We start from the raw sequence: 13,567 nt of genomic DNA on the forward strand, positions 1-13,567 counted from the left end.
CAATTAGCATTTGCTACGTGTGTGAGAGATCTAGATTGAGTTCTGGGATCCTGGCTTCAGAAATTTTACAGGACAGAAGAAAATGGGATAACATTTTCAAAGCACTAAAAGGAAAAACTGTCAACTGAGAACACCATGCTCAGCAAACACGTCCTTTAAAAAATGAAGGAGAAATAAAGACTTTCCCAGGCAAACACTGAGTGAGTTCAACACCACTATGACTTTCCAAAAGGCAATTCTTAAGGAAATTCTCCAAGCTGAAATGAAAGGATGCTAAACAGCAACACCAAAGCACATGAAAGTATAAAATGCTCTGAGAAAGGTAAATATATAAACAATACAAAATACTGCAGTACTTTAATGGTAATATATAAATGACTTTTAACTCTAGCATAAAACTGAATAAAACAAAGTATTAAAAATAACTAAGAAAAATGCCACTAGATGCATGATATAAGAAGTATAAATTGAGACATCAATACACAAAATATGGGGGGATTAAAAGTGTACAGTTATAGTATGGAGTTGAAATAAATTCCTATAGAAGATACACACACAAAAAAAGAGAAATTATATTAATCAGATTTTCATCACTATAATGAAATACCTGAGACAAACTACAAATGAAGTAAAGAGAGGTTTATTAGGTCACAGTTTGGGAGGTTCAAGGACCAAATGGTATTGTACAGACTTTGGCTCTGGCTAGGGGCCCACAGTAGATGGTGGATGTTGGAATGATGGGAGGCATATAGATAAAGGAGAGATCACCTAGTCCTAGGAGGCAGAGAGAGAGGCTGGGCCCAAACTCAGGCTTTTGTAATAACACTCTCAAGAGAATTAATTTCCAAGGATATGCCCCAATAACATCCCATTAGGTTCTACCTCCTAAACACAATAATTCAATTAAGATTCCAGACTTCTAGTACTATTAACTTATGATTTTAGACTTTAATATCCTACATTAGTTAAAGGTCAAAATTATCTTCAAACATAGCAAGAATTAAAGTATATCACAATTTTTAAAATCGAGGAAAAGAGATACAAAAGATCCACAAGACAAAAAGCAATGAATAAAATGGCAATATTTTATTATATATAATAAATAATCATAAAGAATTTGAATGGATTTTTTTTAAAAGGACACGATCTTACTATATGATAACTATAATGAACTCACTTTGGATTTAAGGGCACACTGGGGTTAAAAATGAAAGGATAGAAAAAGGTCATACAAATGGTAACCAAAAGATAGAAGGGGTGGCTATAATTTTTTTAAAAAGATTCATTCATTTGTTTATTTGAAAGTGCAAGGTGGGGATAGACGGGGGTCAAAGAGAGACATAGAGAAGATAGACAGATTGATATTCCATGCGCTGGTTTACTCCCCAAAGGGCTGCAAAAGCCTGGGCTGGGCTAGAGCAAATCTAGGAACCAGGAACTCCATTATGGTCCCCAACATGTATGGCAGGCCCAAGTACTTTGGGCCCCCCTCTGTTGCCTCTCCAGGTGCATTATTAGAAGGAAGCTGGATCAGAAGTGCAGCAGCTGGGACTCAAACTTGCATTCCAATATGGGATGCTGACATTGCACATGGTGGCTTAACATGTTGCATCACAATGCTAACACAATGGGGTAGCTACATTTGTATCAGATAAAATATACTTTAAGTCAAAAATTATAATAAGAGATAAGAAAGAACATTATATACTAATAAAAGGGTAAATTCACATTCACCAGAACACATCACTATTATATATATATACATCTAATGCCAGAGCACCCAAATATATATATATTTATAAATTGATATATATTTACACATATATAAAGTTAATATTAACAACTAAAGGGTAGGGGAAACAGCAATACTGTCACAACAAGAAACTTCTACACTCTATATTCAGTAATGGATGGAAGTTCTAGAAAGAAAATAAATATGGACACAGAAGACTTAAACATTATAGACCAACTAGACATAATATATTATATATTATATAAATATATATTTTTTGGACTAACATGTAATTTCTTCTGGTAATATACTTATTTTTGTTATTCAAAAAAACAACCCTTATTTTAAAGATTTATCTATTATCTGAAAGTCAGAGTTACAAAAAGAGAGAGGGCAAGGCAGAGAGGGGAGCCATCTACCTGCTGGTCACTTCCCAAGTAGTCACAACTGCTGGGGCTGAGCCAGGCCAAAGCCACGAGCCTGAAGATCCATCCAGGTCTCTCAGATGGGTGGCAGGGGCCCAAGCACTAGGGCCATATTCAGCTGCTTTCCCAGGCACATTAGCAGGGAGCTGAATCAAAAGTGGTACAGCAGGAACTCAAACCAGCACCCATATGGGATACTGGCATTGTAGGTGGTGGCTTAACCTGCTACACCACAGCGACAGCCTCCCAAAAACAATTTTTAATGAATTTAAGAATACTGAGGGGTTGGCGCTGTGGCACAGTAGATTAAAGCCCCAGCCAGCAGCACCGGCATCTCATACGGACACTGGTTCAAGTCCCAGCTCCTCCTCTTCTGATCCAGCTCTCTGCTATGGCCTGGGAAAGCAGTAGAAGATGGCCTATCTCCTTGGGCCCCTGCACCCACGAGGGAGACCTGGAAGAAGTTCCTGGCTCCTGGCTTCTAATCAGCTCAGCTCTGGCTGTTGTGGTCATTTGGGGAGTGAACCAGTGGAATGGAAGACCTCTTTCTCTCTCTCTCTGTCTCTATACTCTCTGTAACTGTTCTGTCTTTCAAACAAATAAAGTAATTCTTTAGAAAAAATATTGATACCATTTCAAGTATTTTTTTCTCCCAAAGGGATGAAACTAGAAATTTATAGAAGAAAAACTGGAAAAGTAACAAATATGTGGAAATTAACACACTCTGAACTAATGGGTCAAAGAAGAAATCAAAAGAAAAATTACAAATATCTTATGACAAATTAAAATGAAACAAAACATGGCTGGCACTGCAGCTCAATAGGCTAATCCTCCACCTAGCAGCGCCAGCACACCGGGTTCTAGTCCCCGTAGGGGCGCCGGATTCTGTCCCGGCTGCCCCTCTTCCAGGCCAGCTCTCTGCTGTGGCCAGGGAGTGCAGTGGAGGATGGCCCAAGTGCTTGGGCCCTGCACCCCATGGGAGACCAGAGAAGCACCTGGCTCCTGCCATCAGATCAGCGCGGTGCGCCGGCTGCAGCGCGCCAGCCATGGCAGCCATTGGAGGGTGAACCAACAGCAAAGGAAGACCTTTCTCTCTGTCTCTCTCTCTCTCACTGTCCACTCTGCCTGTCAAAAAAATAAAATAAATAAAAAATAAATAAATAAAAAGGAAAAAAATGAAACAAAACATACTAAAGCTTATGTGATGCAGCAAGCTGTGCAAAGCATAAAGTTTATACCATTAACACCAACATTATGTAAGGAAAAAAGTTCCAATGAAATCTTACGCATTACAGAACTAAAAGCAACAACAATAACAACAACAACAAACTAAGGCAAAGTTAACAGAAAGGAAATAACAAAGATCATAGCATAAATACATGGAACAGACACTAGCAATACAATAGAAAAAATAATGAAATTGAGTTGTTTCTGAAGTTTAATAAAATTGAAAAAACTTTGCTAAAATAAGATACAACTAAATAAAAAATGAAAGACATAACAACTGATGTTACAGAAGTAAAAGATCCTTTGAAATTACTATGAATAACTAAAGACAAAGAAATTGGATAAACTTGAAGAAATGGACAAATTCCTGGAAGCAAAACCTACCAAGAATGAATCATGAAATAAACGGGAAGTATGAACAGACCTATAATATAATAAGGGGATTAAATCAATAAGCAAGAAATTCTCAACAAGAAAACTCCAGCATCTAATGGCTTCACTGGTGAATTCTACTAAGTGACTACAGATTTAATGTAATTCTCCTCAGATTCATCAATAAAATTGAAAAGTTTGGAACAGTTCAAAACTCATTATATGCAGCTAGCATTGCCTTGATACCACAGGCATTCAAAGACAAAGTGTATAAAAAAGAAAACTACTAGCTGATATTCCTGATTAACATAGATGCACAAATTCTGAGTAAAATATGAGAAAATCAGTTTCAGCAATATATTATAAAGATCATACACCACATCCCAGTGAGATTTATCTTTGAGATGCAGAGTAGTTTGAACCTACAAAAATTAAGTAACATGACACATCACATTAATACAATGAAGGGTGGATTTCAAGATGGTGGAATAAGGACAGGGTGGTCTGCTCTAGACTACAGGAAAATACTAACACAAAAGTTAGGAAACTGCATTCTCAGGGGAGAGGTGGAGGGAAAACAGCAGTGGAGATTCTGAAGAAGGAGGAGAGACACTACGGATCTGCGTGGAAGGTGCAGATGTTCAGCAGTGAGAATGGACACCACAAATGTCCCCAGCATCCTGAGCCAGAGAAAGCCCCAGCTTTGGAGAGCACGGCAAGATTAGACTGCAGCAGCCCATGCCACTGGTGATACAGCTGGAGAGAGAGCCGAGTGGACTGCACTGTCTTTGAGTCTGTCCCAGAGCCTTGAAGAGAACAGGGTACATGCTCACCCAGAGACAAAGAAAAGGGGCACACCTCTCTCTCTCCATACTTCCCAGCAACAGGTTGAGAGAGGGCAGGTGCCTTTTTGGACATTAGTAGGTAGAAGTTGCTGTAGCCTTTGTGTGTGCCCCCAGAAACTGGCGGGGACAGTCAGCAGAGGCCACTGCAGCAGTCCCAGTGCACGCACCCAGCAACCAATGGGGAGGAGCACGCACCCAGCAACCAATGGGGAGGAGCCATACCAATATTAGTACTGGCTACAGAGACTCATACATGCCCAGCACAATTGTGAAACAAGCAGAGCTGTGGCTGGAGGATATTGTGCACGTGTGTGATCCACTGATGTCATCAAAGGGAAAAGCCCGTGTTCCCCACTCACTTTAAGTCTAGCTGTGAAGATTGGCAGGGGGCTGGACACCCAGAGACAACTGTGAGGCGTCCCTAACTTATCAACATATCCAAAGCTCCCAGGCTCTGGGGCTCAAATCACCTAGTGGAGCAGCCACGTGCAGCTGGCTCTGGGAAAGTTTCAGCCTCTCTGTGGACAGGACAGCAAGCATGGCAGAGTGGATCCTCTGCACACGGTGACTGTGCAAGCCCTGAGTGCTGAGATTGTGAGAACTCTGTTATGCATGAGAGGGTGCAGGGAGTAGTTGGATCTCTGGGCAATCACTGTGTGTGGCTCCACATGCTCAGAGCTTCCAGAAGGCCTGGGATGGGTCATTGCAGCAGCATGCGTCCTCACACAGAGGACAGCACAGATTCTTTGTACAGTTCATGAGGAATCACAGATGAGTACTGAACCCATTGAGGGCTAACACCAAAGCCTTGATCACCTTAGAAGAGAGGAGGTGAGGGTGAGATAATGCCAACAGAGATGAATATACTTCCCCTTCTGTTAACAAGAAGAGATCTACCCTGCTCAATCTAGGTGTAACCCTGGATACTCACCCCACCCGGAGCACTGACCAGAGCTCCCTGACCACACCCAAAACACACCTCCACATACTCACTGAAAGAGCAGACATTCCACTATGCCACAGACACATAGTTCAAAAATAAAACCCATCAGAGGAAAAAAAAAAAACTAATAAGTATCACCACAAATGCCTAAAAATAAACACAGAAATTCAAGAAACAAGAAAAATAATATGAGGCCCCCAAAAGAACATACTTGAACAAAATTCATTATTAGAATGAAGATGAAGAGATTGATGAAAGGCCTGAAGTGGATTTCTAAAGATTAATCTTGTGATTACTCAGAAGAAATGAGAAGCAAAGAAATTAATACATAACATGAATGAAAAATTAGAAATCAAAATGAAATATTAGAAATGAAGAATAATTCAATATTTTAAAAAATATACTGGAAAGCCTTTAGTGACATAGAAGAAAGAATATCCGAGATAGAAAACAAATCTTTGGAAACTTTTCAGTCAGAAAAAAAACAAAAAGGAAAAAGAAGGAGAAGGAGAAGAAATCAGAAAAATTAAAAACAGAATTGGAGATTTATAGGATGCTCTTAAATGACCCAACATATGAATCGTAGGAGCTCCTGAAGGTATGTAAAGAGAACTGATTAGAAGGCCAACTCAGTGAAATAATTACAGAAAAATTTCCTAATTTGGAGAAAGAATGGGGCATCCAAATAAAAAAGCACATAGAACTCCTTAAAGACATGACCAGGAAAAATCTTCACAATGATACATACACTGTAGTCAAACTCTCCACAGTAAAACATAAAGAAAAGATTCTGATATGTGCATGGGAGAAATGCCAGATTACTTTCAGAGGATCTCCAAATAGACTCACAGCAGCCTTGTCATCAGAAACTCTATAGGACAGAAGACAATGGCGAGACATAGTCCAAGACTTAAGAGAAAAAATAAAACTGTCAACCTACAATATTGTACCCTGCAAAGCTCTCATTTAAGAATGCAGGTGAAATAAAGACCTTCCATTAAAAGTAGAACATGAAAAAATTTGTCACCACTCATACAGCCTTAAAAAAGATGTTCATGAATGTGCTGCACACAGAAACACAGAGTCATCATTATGAAAGAATGTGAAGGCAGAAAATCTACCAGGAAAAGTATGAAGGAAATCCAAAGTAAACAATAAGAATATTTATAGAAAAATGGCAGGGCCAAGTCATTACCTATCAATAGCAACCTTGAGTGTAAAAGACCCAAATGCTCCAGTTAACAAATAAAGGCCAGCTGAATGGATTAAAAAACAAAACCATTTATTTGCTGCCTACAAGAAACATACCTCACCAAAAAAGATGTACACAGACTAACAGTGAAAGGATGGAAAAAGATATTCCATGCTAACAGAAACCATGAAAAAGCTAGTGTAGCTATCCTAATATCAGACAAAATAGACTTTAACATAAAAACTGTGAAAAGAGACAAAGAAGGGCAGGCACTATGTAATGATTAAGGGATCAATTTAACAGGAAGATATGATTATAATAAATGTATATGCACCTAATGCCAGGGCACCTGGCTATTTAAAAGAAATGTTATTGGATCTAAATAGAGACATAGACTCCAATAAAATTGCAATGAGAAAATTCAACATCCCACTTTCATCAGTGTACAGATCAACTAGACAGAAAATTAACAAATAGAGCTAACTGACACTATGGACCAAATGGACCTGATATTTACAGAACTTTTCATCCCCAACTTGCAGAATACACACTCTTGTCATCAATGCATAGACTTTCTCTAGGATGAACCATATGCTGGGCCATAAAGCAAGTCTTATTAAATTAAAAAAAAATCAAAATTGTACCATGCAGATCAGAATGAATGAAGTCGGAAATAAACAACACAGAAAGATAGAACACATGCAAATATATGGAGACTGAACAAAATGTTCCTGAATGAACAGTGGGTCATTGAAGAAATCAAGAGAGAAATAAAAAAAAATTCTGATAACAAATGAAGATGACAATACAACATATCAAAACTTACAGGGGGGCCAGTGCCTTGGCTCACTTGGTTAATCCTCTGCCTGCAGTGCCAGCATCCCATATGAGCACCGGGTTCTAGTACCAGTTGCTCCTCTTCCATTCCAGCTCATTGCTGTTGCCTGGGAGGGCCCTGCACCTGCATGGGAGACCAGGAGGAAGCACCTGGCTCCTGGTTTCGGATCAGCGTGGTGCTGACCATATGGCCATTTGGGGAGTGAACCAACGGAAGGAAGACCTTTCTCTCTGTCTCTCCCTCTCACTGCCTAACTCTATCTGTCAAAAAAAAAATAAAAAAAACTTATGGGATATAGCAAAAGTAGTGTTAAGAAGAAACTTTATACTTTATATATGCCTATATCAAGAAATTGGAAACTCACCAAATAACTGACCTATCAATGCATCTCAAGGAGCTAGAAAATCAACAGCAAACCAAATCCAAAACTAGGAGAAAAAGAAATAATTAAAGTTAGAGAAGAAATAAACAAAATTGAGACCAAAAAAAAAACAAAAACAATACAAAAGATTAGAGAAACAAAAAGCTGGTTTTTTGGAAAAAAAATAATAAACAAAATTGGCATGCCACTGGCCAAACTAACCAAAAGAAGAAAAAGAGAGACAAGGCTCAAATCAATAAAATTTTAGATGAAAAATGAAATGTAACCACAGATACCATAGAAATAAGAAGAATCATCAGAAATTTCTACACAGAGCTGTATGCCAACAAATGTGGAAACCCAGAAGAAATGGATGAATTCCTGAACACATAGAACTTACCTAAATTGAGTCATGAATACACAGAAAACCTAAACAGACTGATAACTAACATTAAAATTGAATCAGTAATAAAGACCCTCCCATCAAAGAAAAGCACATGACTGGATGCCTTCCCTGTTGAATTCTACCAGACATTTAAAGAAGAACTAACTCTAATTCTTCCCATGATATTCAAAACAATTGACAGGGTGGGAATCCTCCCAAATTTTTTCTATGAAACGAGCATTACCTTAATTCCTAAATCTGAAAAATATAAAACAAAGAAAGAGGACTTTAGACCAATATCCCTGATAAACATAGATGCAAAAATCCTCAGTAAAATATTAGCCAATTGATTCCAACAACACATCACAAAGATTATTCACATGGACCAAGTGGGATATAGCCCAGGTATGCATGGTGGTTCAACATTCATGAATCAATCAATGTGATACATCATATTAACAAAGTGAAGAAAAAAAATCATATGAATATCTCAATAGCTGCAGAGAAAGCATTTGATAAAATGAAACACCATTTCATGGTGGAAACGTTAAGCAAATTGGGTTTAGAAGGAACAATCCTCAAGACATTCAAGGCAATTTATGACAAACCCACAACCAGCATCCTATTGAATGGAGAAAAGAAGGAAGCATTCCCATTGAGATCCAGAACTAGACCAGGATGCCCACTCTCACCAATGCTATTGACTATAGTCCTGGAAGTTTTACCCAGAGCCATTAGGCAAGAAAAAGAAATCAAATGATACAAATTGGGAGGAGGAAGTCAAACTATTCCTATTTTCTGATGAAAGGATTCTATAAAGGAGATCCAAAAGACTCCATTAATAGACTATTAAAATTCATAGAAGAGTTTGGTAATGTGGCAGGATATAAAATGAGCACATAAAATCAATAGCTTTTATATACACAGACAAAAGACCAATCACATTCACAATAGCTGCAAAAAAATCAGATACATTAGAATAAATTTAACCAAGGATGTCAAAGATCTCTATGATGAAAATTACAAAACATTAAAGAAAGCAAAAAAGAAAACATAAATAAATGGAATAATATTCCATGTTCTTGGATTACAAGAATCAATATCATCAGAATGTGCATATTACTGAAAGCCATTTATATATTCAATGCAATATCAATCAAAATATCAATGACATTCTTCTGTTATATAGAAAAAAAGATGTTGAAATTCCTATGGAAATGCAGGATGCCCTGAATAGCTAAAGCAATCATATAAAACAAAAACAAAGCCAGAAGCATCAAAATACCAGATTTCAAGACATACTACTGGGAAGTTATAATCAAAACAGCCTGGTACTGGTACAAAAACAGATGGATAGACCAATGGAACAGAATAGAAAATCCAGAAATCAACCCACACATCTACAACATACTTATCTTTGACAAAGGAGCTAAAATCAATCCTTGGAGCAAGGAAAGTCTCTTCAACAAATGGTGCTGGGAAAACTGGATCTCCATATGCGAGAAGTATGCAGGAAGACCCCTACCTTACACCTTACACAAAAATCCACTCCAAATGGATTAAAGACGTAAACCTACCACTCAATGCCATCAAATTATTAGAGGACATTTGGGAAACCTTGTAAGGCATTGGCATTGGCATAGGCAAAGAGTTCTTGGAAAAAACCTAGGAGGCACAGGCAATCACAGCCAATATTCACAAATGGGATTGTATCAAATTGAGAAGCTTCTGTACTGCGAAAGAAACACTCAGCATAGTGAAAAGACAGCCTTCAGAATGGGAGAAATTATTTGCAAACTGTACAACTGATAACGGATTAATAACCAGAATATATAAAGAAATCAAGAAATTCAACAAGAACAAAACAAACTACCCTGTTAAGAAATGGGTAGAGGACTTGAACAGGCATTTTTCAAATGAGGAAATCCAAATGGCCAACACACACATGAAAAAATGCTCAGGATCATTAGCTGTCAGGGAAATGCAAATCAAAACCACAATGAGGTTTCACTTCACCCAGTTAGAATGGCTTTCATATAGAAATCAAACAACAAATTCTGGCGAGGATGTAGGGAAAAAGGTACCCTAATCTTATTGGTGGTGAGAATGTAAACTGGCACAGCCACTGTGGAAGACAGTATGCAGATATCAGAAATCTGAATACAGTCCTAACACATAACCCAAAAATCCCACTCTTGGGAATTTACCCAATGGAAATGAAATCAGCATGTGAAAGTTATCGGTACTCCCATGTTTATTGCAGCACAATTCACAATAGCTAAGATATAGAATCCACCCAAATGCCTGTCAACTGAAGACTGGATAAAGAAATTATGGGAAATGGACACTATGGAATACTACACAGTGGTAAGAAAAATGAAATTCTGTCATTTGCAACAAAATGGATGAAACTGGGAAACATCATTTTTAGGGAAATAAGCCAGTCTCAAAAGAACAAATACCATATGTTCTTCCTGACCTGTAATAACTAATAGAACAACTAAAAAGTAATCTATACAAGTAAAATAACACATTGTGATACAATGACTTTGAGCAGCCCTTGTTGAACTCCTTAGTTAGTTTAGAGTTAATCATTTGTGTATAAAGTTAATTGAAAATAGATCTTGGCCAGTGCCATGGCTCAATAGGCTAATCCTCTGCCTGCAACGCCAGCACACCGGGTTCTAGTCCCAGTCGGGGCGCCGGATTCTGTCCTGGTTGCCCCTCTTCCAGTCCAGCTCTCTGATATGGCCCAGGAGTGCAGTGGAGGATGGCCTAAGTGCTTGGGTCCTGCACCCGCATGGGAGAGCAGGAGAAGTACCTGGTTCCTGGCTTCGGATCAGCACAGTGCGCCAGCCGCAGCAAGCCAGCCTTGGTGGCCACTGGAGGGTGAACCAACAGTAAAGGAAGACCTTTCGCTCTGTTTCTCTCTCACTGTCCACTCTGCCTGTCAAAGAAAGAAAGAAAGAAAGAAAGAAAGAAAGAAAGAAAGAAAGAAAGAAAGAAAGAAAGAAAGAAAGAAAGAAAGAAAGAAAGAAAGAAAGAAAGAAAGAAAGAAAGAAAGAAAGAAGGAAAGAAAGAAGGAAAGAAAGAAAGAAAGAAAGAAAGAAAGAAAGAAAGAAAGAAAGAAAGAAAGAAAGAAAGAAAGAAAGAAAGAAAATAGATCTTAGTAAGAAATAAGGATTTGAATAGGAGATGGAGGAGGAAGAGGGGTGGCAGTGTGGGTGGGAGGGCAGGTAGCATGGAAGAATCTCTATGTTCCTAAAGTTATATTTATGGAAAGCATGAAGTTTGTATTCCTTAAATAAAATGTTTTTTGGGAAAAAATAAAGTATATAGGACTGTGTTGATTACATGCAAATATTATGCTATTTTATATAAGAAACTTGAATATCCCATGGATTTTGGTGTCTACTGGGGGTCTTGGAACCAATCCATTGCAGGTACTGAGGTACAATGTTAGTTAACAATGCTATATTGTACACTTAAAATTTTTTTATGATGGTAAGAGTAGATTTCATAATATGAGCTCTTAGCACAGTAAAAAAATTAGAATAGCTATTAAAGACTTAAACAACACTAATTTAGGCTAAATATTTAAAAAAAAAAAAAAAACTCTCTACCTAATGACAGAGACCATACATTCAATGCACATGGAACATTCACCAGAATAAATCACATTCTGAGCCATAACACAAGTCTCAATTCATGGAATCATACATGGCATAGTTTTAATTATAGTGGAATGAAATTTAAAAATGGGTTTTAAGAATTTTCAAAAGGCAACAACAGATGTATGTAAATGTGAAGAATCTAGAAATAAATTTACTTGAGGTCATTTTTTAAAAAAAGATAAAACTAATAAACTTGCATGCTTTGCCATGGATGAATTGTGTATCATTAACTTTATCTATTACTCTTTAGAAAAAAAAAGTTTTCAGTGCTTTATCTAATTTCCAAATATTCCAATTCTAAAAAATACTATTTTATGGTTGCCTACTGAATGCAGAATTGTGTACAATACTGCCTTTAGAATGGACTCAATTCACCAGTCAAGTTATGGTGCAGAATCTATGTTGGACTCAGAGGTTTGCATGTAGGAGGCAACCGCTTAATGCAAGCAGTTGTCATTGTGAGCATTCAGTGGCTGCCGTGTTGTGCTCAGGGTGTTAAATTGATAGCCTCAGTGTTCCTCTAACTGAACTCTTCGTTAGATATTGCTTTTGTTTGTTTTTATAAAATTACAGCTTTTGCTCATATAATGGGTCTTTCTCATATTTCTATCCTTGAGTGGTCTGGGTGCTTGAGAGGGGTGAATTCAGGCTTTTCATCCAAACCTACACAAAGTAAAAACAATGGAACAATTTGGATAAAACAAACATATATTTGGTACAAAGGAACATGGTCATTCATTTTAGTTGAAGTACCTGGTCAGTTCAGTCAAAATTGCCAATCTGTTACATTTTATAGATTCAGTCTTAGAGTAAGCTTTTTGAGCCAAAAGCTTTTCCAGGGAAAATAGGACAGAAGTAAAAAGCAAATAGTTTTCTGCACTACCATCTACTTTGCCATGAACAATTTATAAATTGGGAGGATGTGTATGTGTGCAAATGGAATAGAATCTAGAATGGGGATTCTGTTTGCTGGAGCTAATCTCTTTTGTCAGACCATAAAAAAATCATCCATATATGCTCCTTTGCTTTTATGTGGTTGTTCAAACCCATACTATAGGGGTTGAATTTAGTGGTATTCTACAAGAAACATATGCCAGGGAGGCCCATCCCTACTTACTTGAACTTTCTTCAGTATCATCTTTTTCCTCCACTTGGATTTGTACTGTTGAAGAAAGAAAGCATAGCAAATTTAAATGTCTGTACAATAGTTAGTATTTTTTACTTTCAATATGTTCACCATAGTGTTTTTGCATAGTAAAAAAAAATCCAATATGCACGTCAAAATGAGCATTGTTTATTAGAGATATGTATTTATATCCCCTTCAATAATTCTGTGAAAAAATTTCTTAGTTTTCTTGTCTCTGGGGCTTTGCAAAATATATCATCTATAATTCTGTTAGTTCAATACAAAATAATTTCAATCAAGGTCAGCATTGTGGCATAAGGAAAATAAAACCTTCAACCAAAATCAATACTAAACAACAGTAAGTAGATTTGGGATTTGGGGGTCATTTCATTTTATGGAACTGAGTTATCAAGAACTATATTCACATGCACAAACAAATTTGTTTGG

General features: G+C 37.4%; 1 protein-coding gene across 1 annotated transcript in view; it reads right to left on the reverse strand.

Moving 5' to 3' along the window:
• TMC1 (transmembrane channel like 1) overlaps window positions 1–13,567 on the reverse strand; it is a 205,407-nt gene that overhangs the window by 144,155 nt on the left and 47,685 nt on the right. The window contains exon 2 of the mRNA XM_051858747.2: window positions 13,112–13,156. Coding sequence (XP_051714707.2) covers window positions 13,112–13,156 — 45 coding nt within the window. The remainder of the gene's footprint in view (window positions 1–13,111; window positions 13,157–13,567) is intronic.

This window comes from Oryctolagus cuniculus, chromosome 1 (assembly GCF_964237555.1).
Source record: "Oryctolagus cuniculus chromosome 1, mOryCun1.1, whole genome shotgun sequence".
In the NCBI taxonomy this organism is placed as follows: domain Eukaryota; kingdom Metazoa; phylum Chordata; class Mammalia; order Lagomorpha; family Leporidae; genus Oryctolagus; species Oryctolagus cuniculus.